This window comes from Aquila chrysaetos, chromosome 1 (genome assembly GCF_900496995.4).
Source record: "Aquila chrysaetos chrysaetos chromosome 1, bAquChr1.4, whole genome shotgun sequence".
In the NCBI taxonomy this organism is placed as follows: Eukaryota; Metazoa; Chordata; class Aves; order Accipitriformes; family Accipitridae; genus Aquila; species Aquila chrysaetos.
The window spans coordinates 77,140,631-77,167,530 of NC_044004.1; the positions used below are offsets into that span (position 1 = coordinate 77,140,631).

Here is a 26,900-nt window from a genome sequence, read left to right on the forward strand (position 1 = left end):
GTGAAGGGGCCGCCGCGCGGCGGCGGCGGCGGCGCTCCGCCCGTCTCCCTCCGCCTAGGACTACTTCGCCCCAGATGTACGGGCGGCAACTCGCCGCCGCCGCCGCCGCACGCGCTGGGGAGGAAGGGGGCGGGGCGGGTGCCGGAGGGGGGCGGGGCCGGGGCGGGGCCGGGCGGAGGCAGCGAAGAGGAGGGGGGGGGGTCAAGGAGGCGCCGAGGAGAGCGAGTATCAAACGGGCTGAGGCGGCGGCGGAGCGGGGTGGCCGCGGCCCTGGCACGGCGGCAGCCGGGGGCGGGTAAGCCTCAGGGGTCCCGGAGGAAGAGGAGGGGCGCGGCGGGGAGAGTCGTGGAGGAATCAGTCAGCCGCTGGGGCGACGGCGGAGGTGAGCGAGCAGCGGTGGGGAGGCCCCTCGGCCGGCCGCGGGGGAAGGGGTAGGCGGCGGCGGGCGGGCTGCACCGTACCTGCCGCCTGAGGTGAACAAGAGGACTGACACCCGGTTGAGGGGGACCGGGAGGGTGGCGGGGGGGGGGGCTGAGGTGGCCGGGATCTTTGTGCGGAGCCGGGGGTCTGTGTGTGTGTGTGCTGGGGGAGGGGAGAGGGGGACGGGGCGTGGGTGCTCCGCGCCGGGGGTGCGAGAAGCTGAGGGAAGGCGGGGGGGGGGCTGCCCAGCTGCTCGCTTGACTTGGGGGTTGTTTTTTTCAAAGAGAGACGATCGGGCTGCCAGGGCGCTGCCGAAGTGAGTTTTGGAGCCGTCTGTGGCTCGGCTGAAAGGAACGGGAGCGTGGGGTTAAAGCCCGGCCCGGGATAAAAGGTTGTTTTTTTGGGGGGGGGGGGGGGCTGTCACGGTGGGGAGGCGTGAGGGGTGCCGTGGGTGGGTGGGGGGGTGTTAAACCGTGACCCCGCAGTCTGCCGGGCGCCCTGCTGCCGGCGAGTGGTGAACAAAGAAGTGTGCAAAGAGCCGTCGGCAGCTCTCCCCTGTAAAATAAACTTCAAAAAAAAAAAAAAAAAAATACCCCGCGACCCGTAGCCGGCAGTAGAAAAATTCGGAGAGGATTCGGTGATGAAGCCTTGTTAGGAAGAATGTTTCTAAGATGAAGGGGTATATTCGGTTCTCCTCGGGAGAGAACGCAAGACTTAATGCTCCTGTGGTTTTGAGGCCACTGTCATATCCGTTTATTGTTTTTTGGTTGTTTTTTTTTTTTTAAATGTGTGGCTAATCGTACCTTGTAACGCCAGATTTCTTTAAAACGGCTTTTTAGATAATTCGATTTAATAGTATGAGCAAAAATTGAGAATAAGAGCCCTCGACTTTACTCTTTGTTGTCTGCATTTGCAATTGACTGAATTATGACTTGCATGTAGGGTTAAAAGTGCTGTCTTCTTTATTTCAGAGCTCTAGGGGAAGATGTTGTCTCTTCTGACATCTTGCGATTAAGATACCTGAGAACAGGTTCAGTAAGAATCCGAGTTCCTGAAGAAGACACTTACGAATGTATTGAAATAAGAAGCTGTAAACGTGGGGTTTTTTTCTGTCGTCTGTACTGCATAAGAAACCATAATGCGAAGCACTTCTCAGACGCTTGCCCAGATGTATGAAGTCCGCAAAGCTCGCTGTCCGAACTGACTGTTTCTTAGTAAGTGGTACTTAGCCACATTTGTGGTATGTATGTAGTACTCTGAAGAAAAATCACTTTCTCTATAAAATTCCCAGAAGGAACATTTTATTATGGACAGCTTTTTCTGGATGTATATCCAGAGAGATTAATGCCTAGAGTTGAAAGGCATTTAGTATACACTGAAAAGTTGGCTTTCCCTCAGTTTTTCCAGATGTATTGTCTCCCCTGTATACTGGGAACACACACACCCGTGTAAACTACAGATGCAGCCATGGAGCTGTATGAACTTTTGAGCCATAGGAGAAGTATTGTTGAGCGTTGGTATCAGACACCGCTTCACGATGTCAGCTGAACTGTGATTATGTTATGCTAATCATAATAAAGCATGCAAATGGAGCGACGCCCTTCCTGAGAAGAGGCTGTTAAGTTTTACAAGAAAGGTTAACTGATTACCGTAACCTCTGTCAAGTTCTGTGCAGAAGATTTTTTCTGTGCAAGATGAATGTGTATCTCCCTACTCTGAGATGTTGAAGGTGTACTGCTGCTTATGACAAATCCAACAGAAGAAGCTTTATAAAATGGCTCAAACCAGCTTGCTGCAGGGAAAGCAGTTTTACTGTAGGGAGTGGGTTTTCCACAAGCTTCAGCACTGCCTCCAGGAGAAAGCTAACTGCAGCAGTAGTGCTGCCAACAAACCATCCCTTGTAGCGAATTCTGGGAATAATACCGGTGTTGTCTCTGGGAAAGGAGCTGCCTGGGGTGTATTGTTGGTAGGAGGGCCCGGTAGCGGGAAGACGGCCCTCTGTACTGAGTTACTGTGGCCAAGCTCACCTGCAAACCTGCAAAGAGGCTTACATCGTCAGGCTCTAGCCTTCCATTTCTGCCGGGCCCAAGACTCTGACACGCTGTGTGTTGGAGGGTTTATTAGAGGTTTAGTTACACAAATCTGCCGCAGTGGACTGATCCAGGGATATGAGGACAAACTAAGAGATCCTGCTATTCAAAGTCTCTTGCAACCCGGGGAATGTGAGAGGAACCCTGCTGAAGCATTTAAAAGGTAAAACCAAAAAAACCCTACCAAAAATAAAACCCAAATAAAAAAAAAATGCTAGCTTCTGTTTAGGTCTTCCTTCCAAAGAGTCTACGATGCAGATGGCTTAAACGTGTTTGTTTCATGCCTTGTTATCTCTGTCAGAGCTTGCAGACCTACCATGGAAAAATCTAAGTTTGTCCTTATAGTTGACATAAATAAATATTTACTTTTTAAACAAAATTTATTATTAATAGTGAATTTTTTTACATTTGTATACTAATACCCTCAGTTGTAACCAGTGTTTTGGAAAGACTTTAAAGTAATTGACTTCAGAGTGGAAGATACCTAGTCAGTGGCCTTCGTGTGCCATAAAGGTAGGGCAGTTGTCCTTCATAGACCATAGACCTGAAACAGACCTTAAAGGACCCTCGCAAAAGCTTCCAGTATCATGCTCTGTCTAACAGGAAACTGGACTAATGGATCTCTGGGTCTGATCCAACACATCGGTTTTATGTTTGTCTAAAAATATGTGGTAGGAAAATGTCAATTAACTCCTTATGTTACCTCTCACAATATGCAAAGATTTTGTCAAATCTTTATTGCTACTTAAAAAATACGTACTCCAAAGTGTTGAGTGGATCAGAAATTTGTCAGGCGGGCTCACCCTGCCCCTTAGAAGGTTTGTCAGCTATCTAAGCTGAATGAAAATATTTATTTTTTTACTTAGTGTTCCATAACAAACCAGTCTCTTCAGTATGTCACTCAGAATTTTGTTTCTATAAGGATACTGATGTGTGTGTAAGAGTGTATATCTATAGATCACTTAGAACAATGTGCTGTCTTAAGCACAGCCTTCACAAGCACGTGTCTATCGGTCTTTACTCCTCTGAGTCACAAATGAAGGAAAATTCAGAAAGGATAAGGCTTGTCTCTGGCAAGAGAGCTTCAGTTGATTGTGTTGCCAGTATAAAACTTCCCTGGAATATTAGTTCAACTGAAGTTCTTAAGCTTTGTGTAGTGACATAACTTTTTGTGGTACTTAAGGGTATATTAGATGATGTTTCCAGTATAAAAAAAATTCCTGTTTGTTTTTGGTTGTTTTTTGTCTGCCCCCCCCCCCCCCCCCCCCCCCCCCCCCCCAAGACTGGGTAAACAAGTACTGAGGTTGAACTGTAGTGCCTGTAGTGCTTGCTTATACTGTTACGGTTGTGTAAAAGAGCCTTCCAGTTCTGATGGCTGTTATGTCCTTGCCCGCTGAATAAACAGGATGCATGTCTACATTGTTCTCAGTGTAGTGTCTTAAAACAAATAGTCTAAACCAAGACTAACTGTGGATTTTTTTGTTCCTTGCGAAGTGAAGGTGCAACTTCTAGTGGCTATTAATGTCCTAATTTCAGAAGTATTAAGCCCTCTCAATTTCTAATGACTAAAAACTGGGTGAAATTAAGTGTCTATAAATGGAATAGCAGACGGGCTATCTAGCTTTAGGCAGTCTTTTAAAATCATGCAAGTGGATTAATCTGTTGAGTAAGAGCCTGTTTATGCTTGAAAGTATTACAAGGAAATCTTGCTCATTTAGTCCAGGCAAGCTCTCTCTAAGAGCTGGAATCCTTCCTCTGTTCTAAACATGATTGCCTTACTCCAAAGAACAGGGGTTAGGTAAATGTCTTTAGACAAAAATGCGATATAGAAATATAAAAGATACTTGTGAGTCAGACTCAGCTTCTTAGATAAGACTGCTTTTTATGAACACTGGGTTCAATGATGGGCTGTTCGAGCATTTAGGTCAATATACAGGGTTCTTGGTTTTGTACTGGAAAAATAAAATGTGACACAACATCTGGTACTAGTCTTTCCCTTCTCAAATTTTGCAGCAGTGATTGTGAACTCTTATTATTATTATGCTAAAAATACTTGCGTGGTAGTACAACAGCTTCAGTCAAGGAGTTGGGTTTGGGGTTTTTTTGGGGGGGGGGTTTTTTTTTTTTTTGGTCCTTCATGTATTCCCTTGCTGCCCACCTACCCTGATCTCCTGCTCTCAAAAGCAGCTATGGCAGATAGTCTTCATTCTCATATTGCAGATTTGAGGGAGATGAGGCGTTAGAGACAAGGTGCTGTGCTGGGAATATAAGTTTTCAGCACTGTGGCAGGGGACCAGGAGATGCTTGTTGACAGCAGTACCGTGAGCTTGTTCTGCTGCCTGTATGATACAATCACTGTCCGCAAACAAGAGGGACTTGGCGACCCCCTTCCCACCATCAGATATCTCGATCATTTGTTAATTGAACTTTTGTTAATATATAAAGCATGCAAGAAATGTTTAACAGAAATCTAAATTAGTATTTTTCATGGTTTCTAAGATTTATCACTGAGCACTTCAGTATTCTGGTCCAGTGTGTTATATAGGCTTACCATTAAGTGAAAGTTGTTGTAATGTGAAATGAGGTCTAGGAAGACTTAACAGCTGATTGCCTTTCGCATCGTGTAAAGGCACTGAAACAGCATAAAGCTCTTGTCTCAATGCTCCATTGATTATTTTTTTTTTTTACCTTTTTTTAATTTATTCAGTAGGAGAGGTGAAAGATCTTTCTTTAAAGGCACTGTCAAATTTTTGCTCTGCTTTGCACAGCTGCTGCAGACCCAACTATGTATTCATGGCCTAAAATGGAAAGACTTCTCTTCATAAGTGCTAAACAAGATTACACCATTCTATTTTTGTGCTAATTGTCCTAGAAATAGTAAGAAAGAAAAACTTTCTAATGCTTTGTAATGTGCCAGTCTATAAACAATATAAAGTTCATTAGTTAAAATAGTCAATCTTTTTCTGAAGAATGTTTTTTAAATAGCTTTTCAGCAGCCCTGATGGTCATAGTGATAAACGTGCAAGTGATGACCTGGAGAGTTAAGACTTTTCTTCTCCTCTTTGAATGTCTTCTCTTAAAAATTTCTTAGGTATTTATAATCTTAACGTGCCCTAAAAATTCTTCCAGGGGCAGATCTTGCAGATTTGAAGAGCTGGAAGGGCTGATCTACACAAATGTATTTAACAAGCATTTGTTGCTGCACTGACAGCTGAGAGAAAGAACTGCTACTTACAGCACAGCTTCTGAGGCACTTTTCTTCTCGGCATGCAGTACGGGAGCAGAAAGCAGGCTTAAACGTAAGGGAGAGTGCTGAAGCCTCACATGCGAATTTTAGGTGAAAGTGAAGCAGAAAGTATAAAGGAAATGGCAAAGAGTGTTACAGACTCCAAAAGTAAGAAGAAATGATGTGTTAAACGGAAAGAATTTAATTGAAAAGGTCTATTCTTCCCTGTGTAAATAGAAAAGTCAAAATCCGAATAACCCAGATTTTGCAATACTATCTCTAGGGTTGTGAATGGGGGTTGATTTTGGTTTTGCTACAGCAAGTTTATACTTCCAGTGATTGGTAGGAATACAGGCAGCTATCAGTTATCCAAGGCCATGAGGACATAGAGGAACTCTGATATAAACCATGGATAATGCTGAAATTTGTGCAGACGAGGCTGTAAAAAGACATACACCCTTATGATCCTGGTTTACATTTTTCAGACAAAGGAGGTGACATTAAACACCTTCAGACAGTAGGGGAAGGCACATAATTCCTACGTGTTGTGCTGCAGTTAAGTGGTGGAAGGCAGAGCTTGCTTAATTCACATCCCCAAAAGTGGACGTTACTGGAAGTGTAGACCTAGTTTACCCTGCAGAGTTGATTTCTTTTGCAGCCATTGCTCTGAGTCTGAAAGACATCCATGACCAGAGCTCCTGAGTCAGTTTCAAAGAATTTAGAGATAGAATGTGTCTGTTAAGTAACATAATGTTGTTAAGCTTGTGCTAAACTCACCTTTAGTATGCATTGGTCTAGTAAAACTTAAAGCAAAATTTGAATTTTGCTTGGGTGAATTGCTGAAGTTAATAAATTGCTGAAATTAATCCAAAAAAATGGTGAATTTCCACATCTCCCAGCAGGTTGGTGAAGGTATTGCTGCTTTGCTATCACTCACAGATGAAGTTTCTTGCTGTCTTCTGCATGTCTTTTCAAGAAACTTCAAATCTTGTGAGACTTTTCACATACTTACTTCTCACATATTGAATTTGGGTCAACGATGTTCAAGTGTTTTTTCAGTTGTGAAGTGTCCTAAAACTTCATTACTAAAGTATTTCTAATACAGTTACTTTAGTGTAAGATGGTCTGGTCAAAGAGATTTGTACTGGGGGAAGAATGAAGCTATGAATTCAGATTTCCACTTATTTGCATTGCTGAAATTGCATTCCCATGCAAGTAGCTGTCCCTCATCGGTAGGGACCCAAGAAAAGAAAAATTTAAAAGAAAGAAAGGAAAAAAAAAAAAAGCTGCTGAACAAATCTGTCATTGTATGACAATTTCACAGAAGTTTTCTCAGGCTGATGTTACATCTTCTTTACCAAAAATTAATGTAGTGGAAACTATGCCCCGGAACATAAAAGTATCCTTTTTTCAGAAAGGACACCAGATTTATTTCTTTTTCTATGCACGCTAGTGCTAAATTTAGTGTCATGGTTCCTTTTGCAGGTTCCCAGACAATCACAGCTTTTCTTCTATTTCGAACTCCTGATCTCTGCTACTCGTATTTGTAAAGGGAAACCCCAAAGAGTTAACTAAGCTGGACAGGTGACAAGAGGCATCCACACCAAAACTTTAAAATAAGAGCAATAAAGAATTGTTGGATGTTGCAGTTTCTCCATACCCTAGTGCTCTGTGAAGCTGCGCTAGGTATCAGTGGTACAGTTCCTATGTGTCTGCGTGCACAACAGAATTGCATTGTAATGGAACATGAACAATAATGCTAAGTGATACAAAAAGTAAAGCAGTTTTCTAGACTATGCAAATATCTGTAGACATGATTGTGAAAAATGTGAGGGGTCATGTAAGGTTTTACGCTGACTACAAGTTTGAAGCAGGGGTTTTATGTTGATTAAAATTGAAAGCCTTCTTGGATGAGTCATTCCCTTGGACAGCATTAAAGTACAACAAATCTTGTGCCAATAGCTGTTATCTAGGTGAAGTTACTTTTACCTCTTTGGAGGAGAACTCCAAAGGATCAAGCCTGTGGTGTTTTGTGTTTGGCAGATGGAAATATCATAAACAGCAGAATTCAGACTAAAAAAACTGGGATTGTCAACCAATGCTAACAAGCATTTCCTCCCCCCCTGGCCCTTCACCTGTATTGGCTTTCCATGCTACTAATTTATATTTTCTTTTTTCTTCCCTCTTTCCCTCAAGAGTGGTGTATCATCAGAAAGTTGCAAATTGCAGGTGATTGAGAGTGCTTCTACCCTTATCTAAATGATAAGGTGAAACATGTTTTATTTCAAGTTCTAGATTATTTGTCTGGCAATGTAGAAAAAAGCAGGTTGTTCAGCAAATCTTCTGTGGCTGTTGTCCACGGACTTTAAATCTGCAGTACTGAAATGCCATTTTTCTTGCCATTTATTTAGCATAGATGAAGGAACAGGTTTAGAAATTGAGTTGTATGTGATAACAGATGAAGTATGAAGAAGCTGTTCTTTTTAGAGGTCCTTGTGCGATCTTTGAAGCCAGTAATATAATTAAAATTATCATGGATTGTGTAGGCTTTCTTGAACAATTCATTGGTGAGCTTTTCACTGTTTTGGAGTAGCTTATTCTTAATTAAAAAAAAGGAAGTGGGTTTTGGGGTAAATCTGAGAAGTTGAAGGCCAGCTCCTCTTTAGTTCTTTCCTTTTCTTTCTCCACACCCCCCCCCCCCCCTTAACTATTTACTTTTGCATTGTCTTTAGCTAACAGAAAGTTTCAGATCCACTTTAATGGCTGAGATCAGAGATTAGAGTATCCTGACTTTCACGGGGTTAGTCTTTGATACTTTACCTTACAAACTTTGAGCTTTCCTTGCTAGTGAATTAATGACAGTAAATGCTTCTGCTGCTGTTGGCAGCACCCAAAGTTCTGTGACTGCTGTGAAAACAGGCAGTATTAATTTTGCTCAGGAGGGGGTGAGGTGGTAGCACGTGATATTTGAGCTTCATTCTCTTGCTTTTATATTTATTTTTTTTAAATGACATGCATTTAGTAAAAGTCTGGTTTTACCATGAGCTTAGGAGGTATTGAAATAAAAGATACATTGAGAGGCAGCACATTGGAGACAGTTATAGATGCCTGAGCTTGGGCTACTGGAAACTGAAAAGCTGCTGGGATTTCTATCAATTTATTCTGTAAGACATTAGTTATTCAGTATTAATCTTTTCATAGAGAAGAAATGTCTTGACTTTTCTCAGCCAAGTCTCAAAGATTGTCTGGAAGTGATCTACATCTTTTTCTCTGTTCTTCTCCTTTCTTCTGGAAAGGGATGCTACACAGCCTTTCCCTCTGCTTCTGCAGCTTCAGTACAATCTTGGTAGCTGTAGTTTTGCAACGGTTACAAGGAGGGTGTGAACACAGATCTTGTCAGACTCTCTAATTTTGTAGAGCTATAAATGGTAGAAACAAAGCCAAGGACTAACTGTATCCTGTTTCATGTGAAGAAAGATCTGAATGTGTAATGAATTAATTTACAAGACCCTTTAAAGAAGAAAGTTGTTAAAACTTCCAGTGTGTTTGTTCATTTACCACATGTAAAGCTCAAATGTGCAAGTGACTGATTTCGACCTTGAGAGAGAAGGTTGGAAGGGGACCTCAGAAAATCAAGTCCACCAACCATCTCCTTCCCCAGGCAGAAGAAACCAAGTCTGTTTCTGAGAGATGCTTGCTTCATCTGCTCTTATGCTTCACAATTCTTATCAGAAAAAAATTTCCATATGTCTAACCTGAGGGTTTTTTTTCTTGCTATAATCTAAGCTTGTTACTACTTCTGGTGTTCTCCAGAGACATGGAGAATAGATTCTTTCTTTCCTTTTTGGGACAGCCTTTTACATATTTGCATACTGCTTTATTCTCTTTCATCTCATCTTTAAATTAAATAATTCCAACTTGTTAGTCTTTCCTCAGAGATCACACCTAAGAATGTGACATTAAAAAAATCCCTTAGCTAAATAAAGGTTTCTGTATCTAAAGGGAATTTTTCTGAGCAACATCTTAGATGTGTAAATACGCAACATTCTACTTCTGTCCTTTCTCATAATTTTGTCCATTCCTACATCTTTCACTTATGCTTGACTAGAATCCTGAAGGGAGTTGGATCCTAGCCCAGAGGAGCTTGATCTGGTACAAGATTGAATTCTGCTTATAGTAGGAGCCATAACTATTTTCAGTTAAAAGCAAGCTGATTTCAGTTAAAAGCAAGTTGGTTTGTGGGAGGTACCTTTTTGTAGACTTCTGTGGTGCATCAATGGGTGGTTCAACATCTCGGCACCTACAGCATGCCAAAGGACAAGTGCAAGCGGTGCTCTAGCAAGCGAGGTTCTCGGTGGTCTCTCCCGTGTAGTCTTCTGCCTGTTTCTAGTCTCAGTCTGCGATTCCAGAGAAGTTCAGCGTTGGAATGACAAGCTGTCAATTCTGTGTGATTTAAGGCTAGATTCATGAAAGGATTTAAGTGTCTCTGCTTTTTGAAAAACTTAAGTCTGTCAAACATAGTCATGCCAAAACATAAGGAGCACATGCCTCCCTTTATCACTGACAGTACTATGTACTCAATCATAATGGCATAGTTACAATTTGATTTTAGTATCTCATTTCTGGTGAAAAAAATCTGTGTCAAAAATATGTACCTTCAACATCAAGTGGCTGAGGTACTTTTTAATTTTAAAAAGTTGACTCCTATGGATTTCATCAGAAAGACTGGACAGTTTTACAGTCTTTAGCTCTCTGGTAGATGGATCTTCATACTGTGGAGGCCTACACTTAGTGATTGTGTAGCGAGAGACATAAAATATTAAAAATAACAGACAGATTTCACGGCACAAAGCCTTTTACAACTCTTTATAGGAAGCAGCTACATGTAAGCTGATGTCTGCAAGATCAAAAGATCTTTTGAGATCTAATGAAGAAAAACGGTGAACAAGACAGTCTGTATGAAAGAAGTAAGGAACAGTACAAAAAAAAAAAAAAGTATCGCACTGAACCTTAATACTGTCTCCTGGGTGGTGGTGTACTGTGAAGATGTGAATAACTACAGTGTATTAATGCTAAATGTGTGGTAAAATGCTCCTTGTCTTCAATGTAGCTTACTAGTTAGAGCAGTTCAAGTAATTATGAGTACAGTTTCTGTGCTGACTTTTGTGTGGTATGAGTCTGTTAATTTATAAGTATTTACATATTTCTCCTGCATATTATAGGGACTTCTTGTAAACACAACATTTGTCTATTTTAATTGTTCAGTAACATGATTTATTTTATAGTCAAAAATGATAGAGGCAGGACACCAGCTGAAAATCATACCTATTCATGGGTGAGATGAGAAACTATTTTTGTAAGGCATGCACAAGAGGTTAAACAGAATCTGCCAACTCAGCTTGTATTCCCAGCTCAGTGAAAGTGAAGTTGCAGAAGGTAAATTGGTTTTTCATAAACTCGCTCTTGTGGGAGCATCTTCGCTCTGATGGAGCTTCTGATTCTTAGTATGTACATGTAATGTTTAACTGCTGCTTTAGACTTTTAACTGACCCAAGGTTTCATAGAAAACGCTGTGTTCCGGCGCTCTCTAGACTATTAGAAAGTTGAGCATTGCCTGAAGCTTAAGTACTTTGTGGCATGTTTCTCTTTAGGCTTTTCCTTTAAATCTCTGGAGTTAACGGGTCACATAGCAACAGTTAGTGTTGCTGCAAGAGCAAGTTGTATGTTCTTCTTTCATTGTATGGAAGCATTGCATACAGACTGAACATAATACCATTTAAGGTTTTAACCTTTTCAGTTTAAATTACCATAAGAAAGTTTCCCCAAGGCATTTTAATAATGACAACTTACATAGACCTTTTTGTCTTCTACTTGTATAGGCATTAACATTTTGCCTTTAATCTGTGTGGCTCAGTCTTAAACCTTACAGGTTTTCCTATAAGCTGTTTAGTTAGATGGACCTTCATAGCAATTCTCACTTGTTAATTATTTCCCTTCCCTCCAGTTTTCTATGCACATGTTCATAGCTTGTGCAAGGGTTTAAGTTTCTTTTCTTTTCTTCCTTTTTAATGAAAAAATGAAAAGGATTTGGCGGATTGTGAAGTAGAAAGGACTTAGTGTGTCTAATATACTGGGAAAAGATAGTATTGAAATATCGCCTCCTGAAAGTGTTAGTGAAGCAATGTATTGAAGAGGTTTCAGTTTCTTCTGCGTGATGATGTGTACAATACACTGGGAATGGTGAGAAATCTAACTTTGTCTAGGAGTAGGAATGTTTTGAATAGTTAATGCAGAAACACTTCATGATTGAAGAACTACTGCTCAAAGAGAAATAATTAGGAAGAAAGGCAAGTGTTATGAAAAAAACTTAAAAATAATTATGTTGAAATAAGGGTTGAATTGTATATAGGTGTTCAAAGGTATTGCAGAGGAGGTGCTGCAAAGACTGTAGGTGGGTATGTTCCTGGTACACTTGATGACATCAAAATGTGATGGGATAGCATGAAAGAAGAACTGAAAATGAGATCAAGAAAAGAAGGCAAGTGGAGAAATTTACATAGCTGATGAAGTGAAAAGAGCAAAACAATTGCAATCGAAGTCCTCTCTATGTTGCATGTTTGCAGATAGCTTCACATAAAGCAAGGACCAAAAAGCCTTTGCTGTTGATAGAAGGCGAGCAAACTTCTTGGCTTGGTTTTGGATGCTGTTGTTTAAATTGACAGGAGTGGGAGGAAGAATGGGAATAAAGGATCATACGTAAGTGAACTTTCGGTCTGCGGCCCATCAATGATGTCGTCTCCATCTTTTTTCCTTTGTTACATACTAGTAAGAGTTGGTATACTGGTGCGTGCGTGAAGAAGGGGAGATGAGTATCTGGCTGCACAGATGCAAGCTTGTGTGCTAAAGATCCGCGATATCTTAGTAGACGAAAGAGATTAAGAGGAAGGGGGGATGGCAGCATCTTATTTAAGGTTATTTGAAGAATCGTGGAGTTGTCCTGGAAGAGGCAGAAAACTGTTCAGAAGCTCTAGGTTGGTTAAGGAAAATACCAGCAGTATAGAGATGACAGTAATGGGCAGATATGAATGAACCTCATGAGGAAAAACTGTTAAGAATGGGATTACAGCATGATTTCCATCTTAAAGCACTTAATTAACCAATCTTGGTTTAACTACATTAGCTCTCCTGCAGTGATGGTGAGCATGATACAATCATGAAGCTGTCTATCCTTTTTCTACACTTCCATGAGGTAGAGTTCAACAGGACATTGGTAAAAAGCTCTATTTGTAGGTAAAGTGCAGCTGATCCATGATAAGAGAAATTGTGTCCTGTATGATTTTAGATTACTCTAATTAGCAGAATATCAGCTCTGCCTTCTCTAACAGATGGAAACTTAAGTAGACAACAACACGAAGAGTTTTAAGTAGGAAGAACGTTACGCACTCTTCTGTTAGGTTGCCTCGCTGTTGCACTGGTGTACGTGATGGCAGTGGTACCAACACACGTTAGTTTGACCACTCTAGAAACTTTGGTAAACTTTCCAAACTTTTACTGCATTCCATTGACAATTGTATGCATCAGTTTGCTTTCAGGTGCCTTATTTTGTATTGGAGAGTGTTGTGACTTCCTTTGCTTCAGCTTTGTTCCGCTTACTTTCTCTTAAAAAGTGAAGAAAAAACTATATATTTTTTTTTTCCCCAGGTGATTTGTAGCAGGTACTGCACATTCACATTAAGTTCAATTTTTATGACTTCAGGTATACTTTTTTCCTTAGTATCCCCATCTATTTTAAATTATGATAAAAGTTGCCATCCACAGTAAACATGTTGTGTATAAATTGTTGCGGGGCGGGGGGGGGGGGAGAGGAGGAGGATATAGTTTCTGTCACTTGTTCTATTGTGGTTAAGGCTAAAAGTAGATCTTACTAAATATAAAGATATAGAATCAATTCCAACGCTAAATGCATCACTGCTGTAAGATAATAGAATCAGGTTCACATGGTGCTAACCTAACAATGTTTTTTAAAGTAAATTACAGAGAAGGTACAGAAAGGATCAATACGAGATTTACAGTCATATTAAGAGAAACTATATCTGGTTGGGGCTGGGGGAGGAAAAAAAACCCTAAACCAAACCACAAGGTAACTAATATGGACCCAGAGTGATGCATGAGGAACATATGCTGTGGATTCTACTTTGGGGAGTATGGGAGAGTAATTTTGAATGGGACACATGAAAGCTGCTCCATCTGTTGCCTCTTCAACTAAGACAGTACAATTAAAGGTTGAGATAGTCCCTTTCACTTGAGAAAATAAGATGGAAAAAGATATGTGGTAATGCAAACATAGGAGGAAAGCTGTCTTAAGTGCTTGACTAGTAAGGTAAAATCTTAACAGCTTTTCATCTGGTATTTGTGCAGAGGATTTTCTGAAAATGGGGTTGAACAGTATAATCCTGCAATCAGTTCAACAGTTGACGTGTGGGGTGCTTTATGATGATGTGCAAAAAATGAGAAGGGCAGGTATAGAGCAACTTGATTAGGGAATGATCAAGATTTCAAAATGTATATTGTTGTTTATCCTGGTTGCTCCAGGCAGGCAATTCAAGAACTCCCTGTTCTGAAGAAACAGCTCACTGCTGAAATACCCACTGCAGCACCTCTTCTTTGTGCTTCCCAATCAGTAATGTTTGGGGTTTTTTTTTCTTCTGGAATCAAATGCATAGGAAAAATCTAATTAATTTGGGGATTGTCAGACTGAACTGCAGTAATAACGGTGACTGTGTTGTATCATGTGCGTTATGCTATTGTCCTTTGTTACACGGTCATGGAATAATAGAACGTAGGGCTGGCTGAACAGTAAACTAGAATGTAGCCTGACAAAACCCACACAATTGAATGTATTCCGTGCAGTTTTCTACCTGTCTCATCTGGGGTTTTTTTTGTTTCTTTTCTGGGGCTAGCATTTCTCTCATGTCAACAAATACAATCGTACATGTGGAAGGCAATATCTGTTTCTTCAGTTGTGTTCATGCTCTGCATAAATTGAGACAGAAGAAAGAAATGGATTTTGTCTATCTCCAAAACGTAGAATAATACCAGCAAATTCAAATGCCTGTAAAGCTATAAGAATTTCAATTCAGTTGTATACTAATGTGTTCAAATAACACTGCTCATAGAAGAAGATACATTTTTGTTTTAACAGAAAATTATTAATTCTTATATGGCCAAGGAACCAGGTAGTTAATAAGGAAAGCTGAAAAGACTATACATTTCACTTTGGTTTCATAAATGATTTAAAACTAACTTTGTAATTTTAATACCTTCTGTTGCATATATAGACTTGTTAGTTTTCTTATTGTGGTACCCCACTCCTACATGTTGCATTTCAACCACAGACTTCTGAATATTTACAAAGTAAGTTATTATCCTAACTTTACAGGTACAGAAAATAAGGTGCAGTACAGGTAATTCTCTCATTTCAACTAATAATAGTTTTCAGTGAGTCTGATTTGATGCTTTCATCTCACGCATTTGATGTAAACTCTATGTTCTTTGACGCTCCCCACCTTTTTTTTTTTCTTTTTCTTTTTTTTTTTTAAGAAAGAGATTCAATTGTGGAAACAAACAATGAGAATTTAATTGATGCTTAATACAAAGAAAAGCAGTGATTTTTGACCCTAATAAAAGAGAGCTTTTAAACAACAGCTGGTGGATAACAAATCCCAGGAGTAAATATAAATAACAGCAACTTAGACAACAGCTCAAAAACTGGGGCTGGAGGAGCAGAGGAAATAGGTTTATTCATTTAGGGTCATGGGATGGACAAAGAGGAAGATAAGTGACTTAGTAATCAAATGCCTTAGGTGTCTTTATACTAATGGAAAAAAGGTATGGGGTGAACAAGCAGAACTGGAAATATTAGTACACAGTCAAGACTGATTTAAATGCTCTGAGATCTGTCAGGAGAACTTGTATAACTGGTATGTTTAAAAAGAAGTAGCTTGTTCAGGGGTTGTTTTGTATGTCGTATGCTTGTTTGTAGTTGTAGAATAAACTAAAGAAGTTAAAGCCATTGAAAAATCAGTGGATAAGAGATAGACACTACATGTGGTGATAGTTTTACATGCGTGATATCTACTTAAAGGTTTGTTGGTAAAAGTGTTATCTTCTATGGACTGTAAATAAAACTGCCTAACAACCTATTAGACCATCTTGTGTATCTAAAAGCTTACCTGCTTTGGCAAGGTATAGTAGTTGTCAGTAACTTAGAGAGATTCACACCATTCTAAACCATGTCTTTCCTAAAATTCAAATGTTTTACCCTACCAAACCAGCAAGATCAAGTAAGCTAAGCTTCTCTAAGATATCAAATGGAATTATCCAAGGCAAAGAATTTGGACAATAATGTCTACATAGTTGAAAAATTTGGATAACAAAACAAGTAGGAGATGAACATCAGCTGGGAAAGCATGATAAAAGCAGGAGTCTGTCAGTGACCATATTTCTAATGTCAAAGAGGAGAAAATAGCTAGTGGGAGGACATAAATTTGCTTCAATCAGATTGGAAAGAACTAGGTGAGCAAATGAAAGGCAACTTTTGGAGATAGTGCCTATGAAATGATCTTAAATGCATGATGTTTAGAAGAGGAGGGGAAAGAAGGACAAACTAAGAGCAGTGGACTTGGAGATGTTGGTGACCTCAGATAATTTGTGGGTGAGATCTAACGAAGAGAAGTATAATGAAAGAAAGGAATTAGCTGGAAAGAACACTGAAGTCTCAAAGCAGTATATTAGATGTCCAATTTAGTGAACCTGGGCTCCTCATCATTCATGTGTTAAACTTCAGAATGAACACTGCGGAAGGGAGATTGACTACTGAATATGAAAGTAAAAGAGTAATGTGAAAATGAGGGCAAAACTGAAAGTTCAAGGTGCGTTGTTCATGTTTCCTGCAAGGTGTGTTTTGTTTGGTAATAAGAAATAATTCCATACGTACGTTAGCAGAAGGAAGACAATATCCACCCAGTATTGGTCTGCTATTCACTGGGGAGGAAAAACTGATAGCACTGGGAAAGCCAAAATGCTCAATGATTGTGTATATTGCCCTTTCTTAAAAACAGTGCTTTTGCAGTCAGCTAACTTAATTAAAACTAGCAACAAAGAAGTAAGAACACAGAAAAAATAGCCTGGACCAAAAGAAAAAAAACAAAACAAAACAAAACAACAAAAAACCCAACCAGAAAACAGCATAGGATAGGTGCGATATTTTCAAACTGTTCAGCCTATGAACTGTTACTGATTATCTTCAAAGGACAGGTTATCTTTATCAGGATGGCTGAAAATTCAGACTTGAAAGAAAAAGATGTATATTTAGTGCCTTGCTTTAAAAAGGGACAAAAAGAATAGAAGCGTGTCAATTGAAATAAAAAATGCCAGAACAAATAATCAGACAAACTATTTGCAAGCAGCTGGAAGATAACAAAGAGTTGAAAAACAGCTAACACAGTATGACATGATTTGGTTTTGACAGATCTAATCTAACCTCTTTTTCTAAGAGACAGAGTAATAGTACTTGTGGATAAGGGATATGTCATTTTGACTCCAGGAAGGCTTTGATGCTTACATGAGACTCGTGCAAACAGGCTATGTGCAAGTTAGTACTATATTTGGCTACGTGCAAAAAGAGTTGAGTAACTGTACTTAGAGAGTAATTATCAGCAGTTCATTTTCAAACTGACACAGCACATCATGCTGGATTTCATAGAGGTCTGTCCTGCATCTGTCTCTTTTCAGTGGGTTCCTTAATGGTCTGGCTGACTGAGTAGAGGGAAATGGTTACAAATTTTGGATGCTACTGGCTTCCTTGTAATGACCCTTCTGTTATCCATGGGACACAAGTAATAGGGCAAGAAGTACAAGGTTTAAATTGCAGGAAGACAGGTTAAGGTTAGACAAAGGGGAAAACTTGCCAATTACAAGAATATTGAAGCACTGGAATAGATTGCTTGGGGAGACAGAGTATTGATCAGTGGAAGTCTTTAGGAATGCCTAGACTCTAGTATCTCTCAGGGATGACAGATGTAGAGCTGATGCAGCTGTAGGCAGGGAAGTGGACTAGATGACCTCTCAATCACTAAAAAACAAAACTGTGAGAGTTTGTGTGGAATAAATTACTATTTTATATTACGTGTTCAGGAAAATGTTTGCATTGTTTCCTGTACTCTCCTCCTCTTTGCCTTTGGTAGGGACTCAGATTTTTGTATGTCAGACTCTGAGTAGTGCAGAACATATTGTATATGTTAGCACATATGGCAAATATATTCCATTTAAAAATATAGAGGGTGTCAACCTGCTCGTGGTAGCAGGTGTGAATGGTTTTCAGCTACAGTTGTCTGTCCTTTTTAATAGCTGAGTTGTTTGCAAACTGTTCTAGGCAGTCCAACTATTACACCAAATATTTGCTATTAAGGTTTCTATTTTCTGAGATTTCAAGTAAATCTACCGGTAGATCCACTGACAATGCTTTAGAGACAAAAATCACCCCTATATTTGTATGAGACAGTAGGAGGTCTCTAATCAATACACGGGGGTCCAGCGTGCGCTGTTTATGTGTGACCGATGGCGCTGGTTCTAAGATAAAACTCTATTTTTGTCTGCGCTGATGCCCTAGAGCTAGCTTTTGTGCTCTCCTTGTTGGGACTGCAAGTCTGCTTTACAATTAGAGATAAAATTCAGGTTTCTACAAGACATTGCAAAATCAGGTACTGAATTGCACAAGACTTGCCTGCTGTTTCTAATTCACTGCTTCTGAAAAGACCAGACCCTGGATTTGCATGCATGTACTGTACCCAGAGCTTTCATAATAGGTGATTCTCAGGGTTTTTTTTTTCTTTTCTGCTTTCTGCCTCTTCCTTCATAAGACTAACCGTAGTTGGGTAGAACTGCTAGAGCCAGTTTGTCTTTCTGTGCAGCCTGTAAATAAATAATTTACTAGAAACAACAATCTATATTATACTGTAGTCCATGAGTGTGTATAATTCCAGTATTGCACTTTGTCAGAAAGTCATAATCAGTTGCAGTACACTTTATCATGCTGAAAAATTACAGAACAGATACCTCAATAACCTGATGAAATCCATCGGTATGTACACAGGTGTGCGCACATCAAACTGGGTCAGTTCACTTTCGCCATACTTAGCCATATGTTTTATTTTGCAACTTTTTAACTGTAGAAGTGTTCTATGCTTCACAGCCCTTGTATTTCTCAAATATTTCCATTGTTAATGGTCCTGTGTGTATATTTTTCAGGATGTTATTACCAGTATGAGCAGCTGGGCAATTAGTAAGAAGGAAAGGCCTGTATTACGCATGTAGATAGTGCCAAGAATTGGGGTGATTATACAGAAAGCAGCTATTGGACTTGACCATTAGAATTTCCCTTTTAATCATTAGCCAGAATGCATTACGAGGCAGGTAAATAAACTGTTTACTGTCAGTCATCTGTAAGGCATAAATGTCTTGTCATAGGACAAAGTAAAACTTACTAACCTACTAACAGTATGGCAAGTAATTTGTAAAGATGCTCTGGTTTTTGTTTCTGTGTGAATACAGCTGCTGAAAGTCTTCTCGGAAAGAGGGTAATATTTCATCAGCTGAGCAGCAGGAATTGTCAATTTTATTAGAAGTGAAGTTTACCTTTTCTTCTTTTATTGTGACCTATGCCCCATATGCAGTTTGGAAAACAGAAAAATTCAGCTGCTGGCATACGTCTGTCTTCGCTGCAGCTTCTGACAGTCTTTAACAGTTTTGTCTTCACTGGCTTCATTCTTCTAAATGCAAATTGGGGGAGCACATCCTTAATGGATTGTATTCTGCTAACCAGCCCCTGGATTATTATAATATACAAATAAATGTGTCTGTAAGCTCATGAGGCAGTGGAGAGCAAGGTGGGGTATTTGCTGTCACTTGTGAGAATTTTTTAAGTACCTATGATTAAAAAATGTGGAGTTTTGCATTTTGTTTTCTATTCTTACACAACTTAAATCTTTTACGTTTTTTCCATTAGCAGTGGAAGTAGTGAAAACCCCATTGTAGATAGATTAGTGCCCTTAAGGTACCTTGCAATGGCCTGGACTCCCCTCCGTAATGTCCGTATACCGTAATTCCTTCCCTTTTTGCTGTCATGCAGCACCTCCAGCTCTTAGCTGCCCTAGAGAGCCTTCTCCTTCCCTACATGTCCCCAGCAGTGGGCTGGGGAAGATGGAGCTTCTGCTACACCTGATTCAGAGCTGGCAGAGGCAGCATCAGGTTTCCACTTACTGGTTAGGATTCTCTGGTTAGGTCTCTGTGTGTGATTTTTAGGCAAAAATCCCACTACTTCGTATGTTGCTGGCAAAAATTACTACAACATTATGTAAATATAGTTGGCTTATTTACAGTTTCACTATGTACTTCATTTTCTGTATTTTCTGATACAAACATAAATGGAAATGAGTGTCTTAAAAATTACATGGTAAACTGCTGTGATATATCATGTTGTAGACCACCCATAAGAAGGAAGATGCTTGTTTGGTTTTCTGAAGATTGAGACTAGCGTTTGAAGAATTGTCTATTTTGTTATACACTAGGTATCGTTAAACTCTTTATGTATAAATATATATATACACAAAGATATCCATCCAATATATATAGGCATATTCCTCCATTACTTTAATCTTCAATAATTCTTTAGATCAAATGTGCAAATGAGCAATTTCCTTGTAAACTCTACGAGGCATTCAGATCTCATCCAGAGGATGGCACTGCATTGTCCCTTGCATGTAAGGTGAACGTTTTATAAAGTTCTATGGCAAATATTTGCCAATAGAATAATAAATTCAGGTAAAACTCGATGTAACCTTCATTGCCGGTGTCAGTTGGTCAATTCCACCATGTTGCTAGTAATTGCCAAACCTATTCATCCAAGGTATTACGAATACATTTTTTTTCAGCATATGTTTACAATCCTCAAGGAATTACTTCAATTCCAAGGAATTACAATCCTCACAGCATTTGCGGCTATTTTCTGTTATTCCGTGTGATCGCCTACTACAGTTTCTTGTGACTCAGAATAGTGGCATTGATACTAACTTAACTGTAAATACCACATATGAACCTTCTCACTGGCAATGAATATTGCTTTCCTTTTTGAAATGCAGGTAGGCTTTAGGAAAGAAGACGTTCTGCAGGGATCTCAGCAGGGAGGTGCTGGTGAACTCAAGCAGGAGAATGCCAACTTCCTAACATTTCAGAACTCCCAAAGACAGAGAGGGGCAGATGAGCTGAAGTAGAGCATAAGGGCAACCTTACCTGACAGCAGTAAACATCACTCAGAACACTTAGCACCATTTTTAAAAATCCATTTGGGATGTTTGCCTTCCTTTTCTTGTGCTCATGTCCTGTAGTGGTGTTTTTTAACTTGTGGCACTGCTGTTCTTTCCAACCTGACAAAATGCAACAGTAAAAAATATGACCCGAACAGCGGATCCAGCCACATTCCGAGTGATAACATTCCACGTGGTCCAAACCAGAGCAAGCACAGAGCACAGTGCCGTTCTCTTGGTACGTAAGAAAAACTCAAGCAGACAGAGTGGGAGAAGAGAACAACATATGCAAAGTCTGAGCATAAGCTAGCTGCTAGTTGAAAAGTAGTTGCTGCTTGCGTGCTTGGGGGTAATATGGGTCCTTTCCTGCCAGCCAGCCTCATGTAATTTGTGTGTTGGCAGAAGTGTATCCCTGACCTGTTCGATAGCATTGGCCTGGTGTAGAAAAGAGTGTGTTCCGCTGGGCAAAATCAGTTTCGCATTCCACCTTTGCAAGAGCTATGGGTGCATGCCCACTTTCAGAATTAATCCTGAAGCTGGCTCCCTAGCTGTAGCTTACAGAGATTATTTCCTCTGAATAAAAATGTTTGGAGGCATCAAATACTTTAAAATGAGGAGGAGGAGTTAACCCCTCAATAATTAAGGAAGGAAGTGGAGGCGAGAAAGGCTAATTTAATATGCAGGGATTGGGAATATGACAAATAGCTGGTGAATTTGCACAAGGAACCTGGTGTAGAAGCATTTACAAAAAAGCAGGAGGAGAGAGCAAAGAAGGCTATGTGTTGGATAATCATGTTGTCTGCTTTTTTAAAAACTTTCTTTGAAAAGAGCAGAGTTTGTAAATTCCCAGCGTAGACCACTGGGATGATTCTTCTTGGCATCAGCAGCTGTAACTGAAGTACAGGTGTTAAATTAAAACCTATTGGTGAAAAGGTGGCTCAAAAGGCAGTTTGTTGAAGAATTGTCATACTGATGTTGAAAAAGAAACTTAAGAGCTGTAGCAGTAGTTAAGCAGATTTCCATATCAGTCATTTCTGTCATGACATTTGAAGAATTTCAGGTTTTGCTAAAAGTAGCAGCACTTGGACTTTAACAAATGGGGGGTGGGTGGGCGTGTTGGGGTTGGTTTTTTTCTTTTTTTCGTTGCTGCTTCTGGCTTAAGTTTTATACACTTGTTCTGTGTGTTTGTCAGTAGCAAATGCAAGCAGCTGGATAGAGAAAAGGGAACCCTTTTAGGGATGAGCTATGTTCACGCTGTAACAGGCATCAAACGATTTAAGTGGGGACATAACTGAATTTCCTATTCACCAGAGACAATCCAATATAAGAAACACATTCATAAGAAACTAGGATTTATAACTTCTTTTGCTAGAACCACTCATTAATTGTTATTTGGCATGTGTGTGTTTGCCTTTTTCTTTTTGTTGTTGTTTTTTAGCAAGTATGTGCATTCCACTGTGACTCTCTTTTCAGCCTTTGTGGACAACGCCGCTATCTTTCTACTTTGTTCTGTTGTGTCTTGGTATTTTTGTGGATCCAACCTAAAAATCTCAAGGATAATCATAAGCAGAACTTCAGCATAGTCTGTATGTATTCCTTCCATATGTGGAAAATCATGTTTGCATGGGTTCAGTCAACTCAGTAGCAATCCTGAAGAATTCTGTGGGATGGCTCATTGTTCTGAGGACTCCTTATTTGCTAGAGAGCATGTGAAACACCTTTGCTCTACATAAATAAGTCATTACATTACATTGCCATTAAAATGAATTCCATCGTTTAAAATACCTAATTGTGCTGTTTTCTCTAGAGATTTTGTATTTTTACTGACTAATTAATTTTGTTGTTTTAAATCATGATTTCTATTTCAGAAATTTTCTGTAATGATAACCTCTTTTATATCTGCATTGAATATAAAAGTTATAAAGATAAAGCTGTTATCCTTTTAGAAGGTAAAGAAAATCAACTAATCTTTTGAGAGGCACTCTGCAAATTAAGCAATCTGTTACAACAATCTGTAGGTGAATCACCATTTATGGAAGTACTTTATGACATTGTTAATTCCGTGTTGCTTTATGTAATTTTCCTATGCAAGCAAGAAATTGTAGGGGAGTGGAATTACTAAGTCACATTATGGAGGTAAACATGACGTGACTTCTGGCAAGTTAGCACAGCACTTAGCATCTCTGAAAAGTTTCACTATTACGTTACTTGGCATCTACTCTGAACTAAAGAGATATAAAACATCTAGGAGGAACAGAAGCTTATCAAATGGTTTCTAAGCGCACTTTAAGAGAAAGCCTTATCAATGTCTTGTCAATGCCACACTTTAATAATATTGCTGTAAGCTGGGAGAAGTCATTGTGCCTCATTTCTTATATGCATGTATATATATGTATGCGTGCGTATATTTTTCCTAGTGGAATTTAAGTTATGTTAAGGTTCAGAAATACAAGCATCGTGAAGTGGAAAAAAGCAGAGTGCAGGGAGACAAAGGTCTGTGGAATAGCTTTTTATGAAGCACCATCACTATGCTAGGACTCTTTTGCCTGGAAAGAAATGGCTCAGAGAGACTGTGGTACAAGTCAGAAGATGACAAATGGCATGGAGAAGGTGAATATGACATAATTGCTCACCGTCCCTTCCAGTACAGATGCTGAAGGGTATCAAATGAAACAAGAACATTTTGGATTTTAAACTATGAAAGGAAGGGCTTTTTCCATGCAGTGTGTAAGTAACCTGCAGAAGGCCTTGCTGCAGGATGTTGTGGATGCCGGAGGCTTAAATCGGTTCACAGAAGACTTGGACAAATCTGTGGAAGCGTGGTCAGTTAAGGGATGTTAAATGCAAAGACTCAATCTCTGGTTCAGAAAGTCCCTGGAAGCCCTGTTTGCTGCAGTCCCTGAGAGTTCTGGAAAAATGTGGTTTAGTGCTTTCCCAGTGCTTACATTATTTCTTAGACATCTGCTTTCAACCCTGTTTGGAGCCAGGGTGAACCCTTTGATTTGACCTACTACAGCCAACTGCTACATGCTGCAGGAATTTAGCAGCATGATTTGCGACTCTTTCCCGGACTTGACGGTTAGCTTTTCTTGGTGGTATTCCCAACAGGTAAATACTGACACAAGAACATTGTCAGATGCTCGTAAGATATTTTGTAGGCATTTTGTTAGGGTCACACAGATTTTAAGTGAGATTTTAATTTAAGATACCATTACCATTTCTTCATATCTCATAGTAACATTCATACTCAAAAAGTAATTTCATATAGAGAACTGTGTGAAAAGAAAATTGGTTTTGATAGAAAGAGAAATGTTGCAGGGAAAAAGCCTTGACATAAATAGCTGAGGGGGCAAGGCAGCATTCTGCTGGGGGAAGGGGTGGAAAATGTGGTCATTTCCATCTGCCTCCTTTCATTGTGGGATTGGCATCACTTAGGAAAGTAATTTTAACCTTATGGCTACTTTAATTTCCTGTTCTCTAAATTGGTAGCTGCTTAACTTCCCAGCTTAGTTAACAGTGATTTTAGTTGTACCTCAGGCATCTTCTGAAAGAGTAACTGGCTGTGGAAGTACCAAAGAATTCTCAGTAGTCTTGTGCATCTGAAAAAAAAAAGGGGGGGGGGGGGGGGGGGGGCAGTGATAGGGATTTAAAATCTATCTAATATTGAATACTTTCAGAACACAAGTATTTTGTACCTCCTTTTTATACCTTTGGGGAAATCTCTCCAAGTGTAATAGATGACCTAGTCTGCTCTGCTAGATTCTACTGTTACTGTTGGACATGAAAGGTGCGCCACTCTCTTTCCATTTTGCATTTTTCTCAGTCAGAAAACCAGAAAATAACAAACCTTCCACTAACAGGGCTTACAAATAATTTCTGAAGTGGGCTGTGTTCTTCCATTAACAGGCAAGATTTGCCTATATTCCAGTTTGAATGCTTGGTAGGTAATAATATGTTGACCAAAGTCTTCTGAAGATAAACTCGTTCAGTAAAATAAATGAGAAAAGATTATTATGGTCTTGAGTAAAACAAAAAGTACTTCTGAAGTGCTTGCCTTCTGGACACGTGCAAATAACAAATCTACAAAAGAGAGTAAACTGTTAGATATGTATTTTTCTCACCTTGTTTCATTTGCTGAATCTTTTTTACTATGAAGTCAAAGTTGACTTGCCAAAAAGGATTTAGTCAGTGAAACTTACGGGCCTAAATCATTATGAAGTTTCCCAAAAAACAGCATATCATGGAAATACTGGAGAGACATGACAGTTTTGTAGTAGCTATTTAAAGATACATGTAAGTGCAGAGTTAGATATATTTTTAAGGAGTACCCTTAAGGGTGGCAACAATACATGCAAATTTGAGATTTTTAGCTGCACAGTCAGATGCACTGGTATAGATGATAGCATCCTGACGATACAGATAATCCTTTTCCAGTAATAGGAACTTGGCAACTTCAATATAAATAAAACTAATACATGAAAGTCACTATCAAATGCCTCAGTCTGCTGCTAAATTAATTTGCATTTCATTTGTGAAGGTATGGCAGAAATTCTGTCCTTTGTAAAACTGTTATCCATTCAGACTTGAACTCTTTGAGCTTTGATATTTCATGTGGCTTTTATTTAGATTTTTGTTTCATGACCAACTAGTGTTCGCTATTAGTTTCTGATAAGCAATAATAACAGCTTTGACAGAGTCAGCAGTAATGAAGTCCTTAAACTTTAGGCCAGGTAGCTTCCTTCTTAGTGAAGCAACATTCTTCCAAGTCTTCTAATCAGCCTTGAACAACTTTAGATTGTTTTAAAGTATTGTTATAAAATATAAATTCATTAAAAAGTAATACTGCCTAAGCAAGATTTACATCACTGACTGTTCAAACTGTCTCTGCTTCTGTTAGTTCAGTCTACCTCAGTATTTTCTGTGCTAACTACTTTAAAAAATTCCTTAGACTGTTTAAAAAACAACTTTGCATTTGAAGTTGATCATAGCTTCAACTTGAATGACTATATGATAGTCAATGTATTGTTAAACGCATTTAAAATCCTGATTTTGTTTCATGTTCCTTACAGGTGCATTCTGCTCCCTCTCTTGGGAATGAAGCCCCCTCAGCAGAGCCTCTTCCTGCTCGTAGATTCGGTTGACGAGGGCTGTAACGTTTCCGAGGGTGAACAGACTTCTACAAGTTTATCTGGAACAATAGCGGAGCTTTTAGCTGGCCACTTTGAATTCTTCCCTCCCTGGCTGCTGCTCCTGTGTTCTGCCCGCAAGCAGAGTAAAGCTGTTACAAAAATGTTTACAGGTGAGTACAGAGCACAGGACGTGTTTGTTACCTGCATCTGTAACTAGGACGTAGTATTTACAAGACCCTTGGTGATGGTTGAAAGCACTGATGCATGCTTAGTTCTAAAAAATGACAATCATAAAAATGGTAATTCTAAAAAACACACATTCCAGTTTACTGAGGACTATAGAAAGCTTAAGTCAGCCAAGTGTTTTAGAGGTAAATTACGTCTTTGCAGTACATCTGCAAAGAATGTGGCTGCTTTGAGTTTTCCTCTTGCTTTGCTAGTTTTATAGAGCTTTGAAACAATGTAGGTGATGTGTAGGTACATAAGTATGTCAGCTGTGTACACCCATTCCTTATGACCTCAAAAGATAGGTTTTTTTCATCTCCCATTAAAATCTCTCCCCTTATTTTCAGAAAGTGGGGAATAATCTTTGAAGGTGGAACTTGAGAGGGGAACAATATAGATGCGGATTCTTGGAGTATACTTTTGGCAAAGGTTGCACCATAAAAAAAAT

The 26,900-nt window shown here is 39.4% G+C and overlaps 1 protein-coding gene across 1 annotated transcript in view; it reads left to right on the top strand.

Moving 5' to 3' along the window:
* Positions 1-223: 223 nt before the first annotated feature.
* The window catches only part of ANKRD50 (ankyrin repeat domain 50), a 44,752-nt gene continuing 18,075 nt past the window's right edge, over positions 224-26,900 (top strand). The window contains exons 1-3 of the mRNA XM_030017953.1: positions 224-382; positions 1,392-2,673; positions 26,168-26,397. Of these exons, the coding sequence (XP_029873813.1) occupies positions 2,195-2,673; positions 26,168-26,397 (709 nt within the window). The 5' untranslated portion in view covers positions 224-382; positions 1,392-2,194. The remainder of the gene's footprint in view (positions 383-1,391; positions 2,674-26,167; positions 26,398-26,900) is intronic.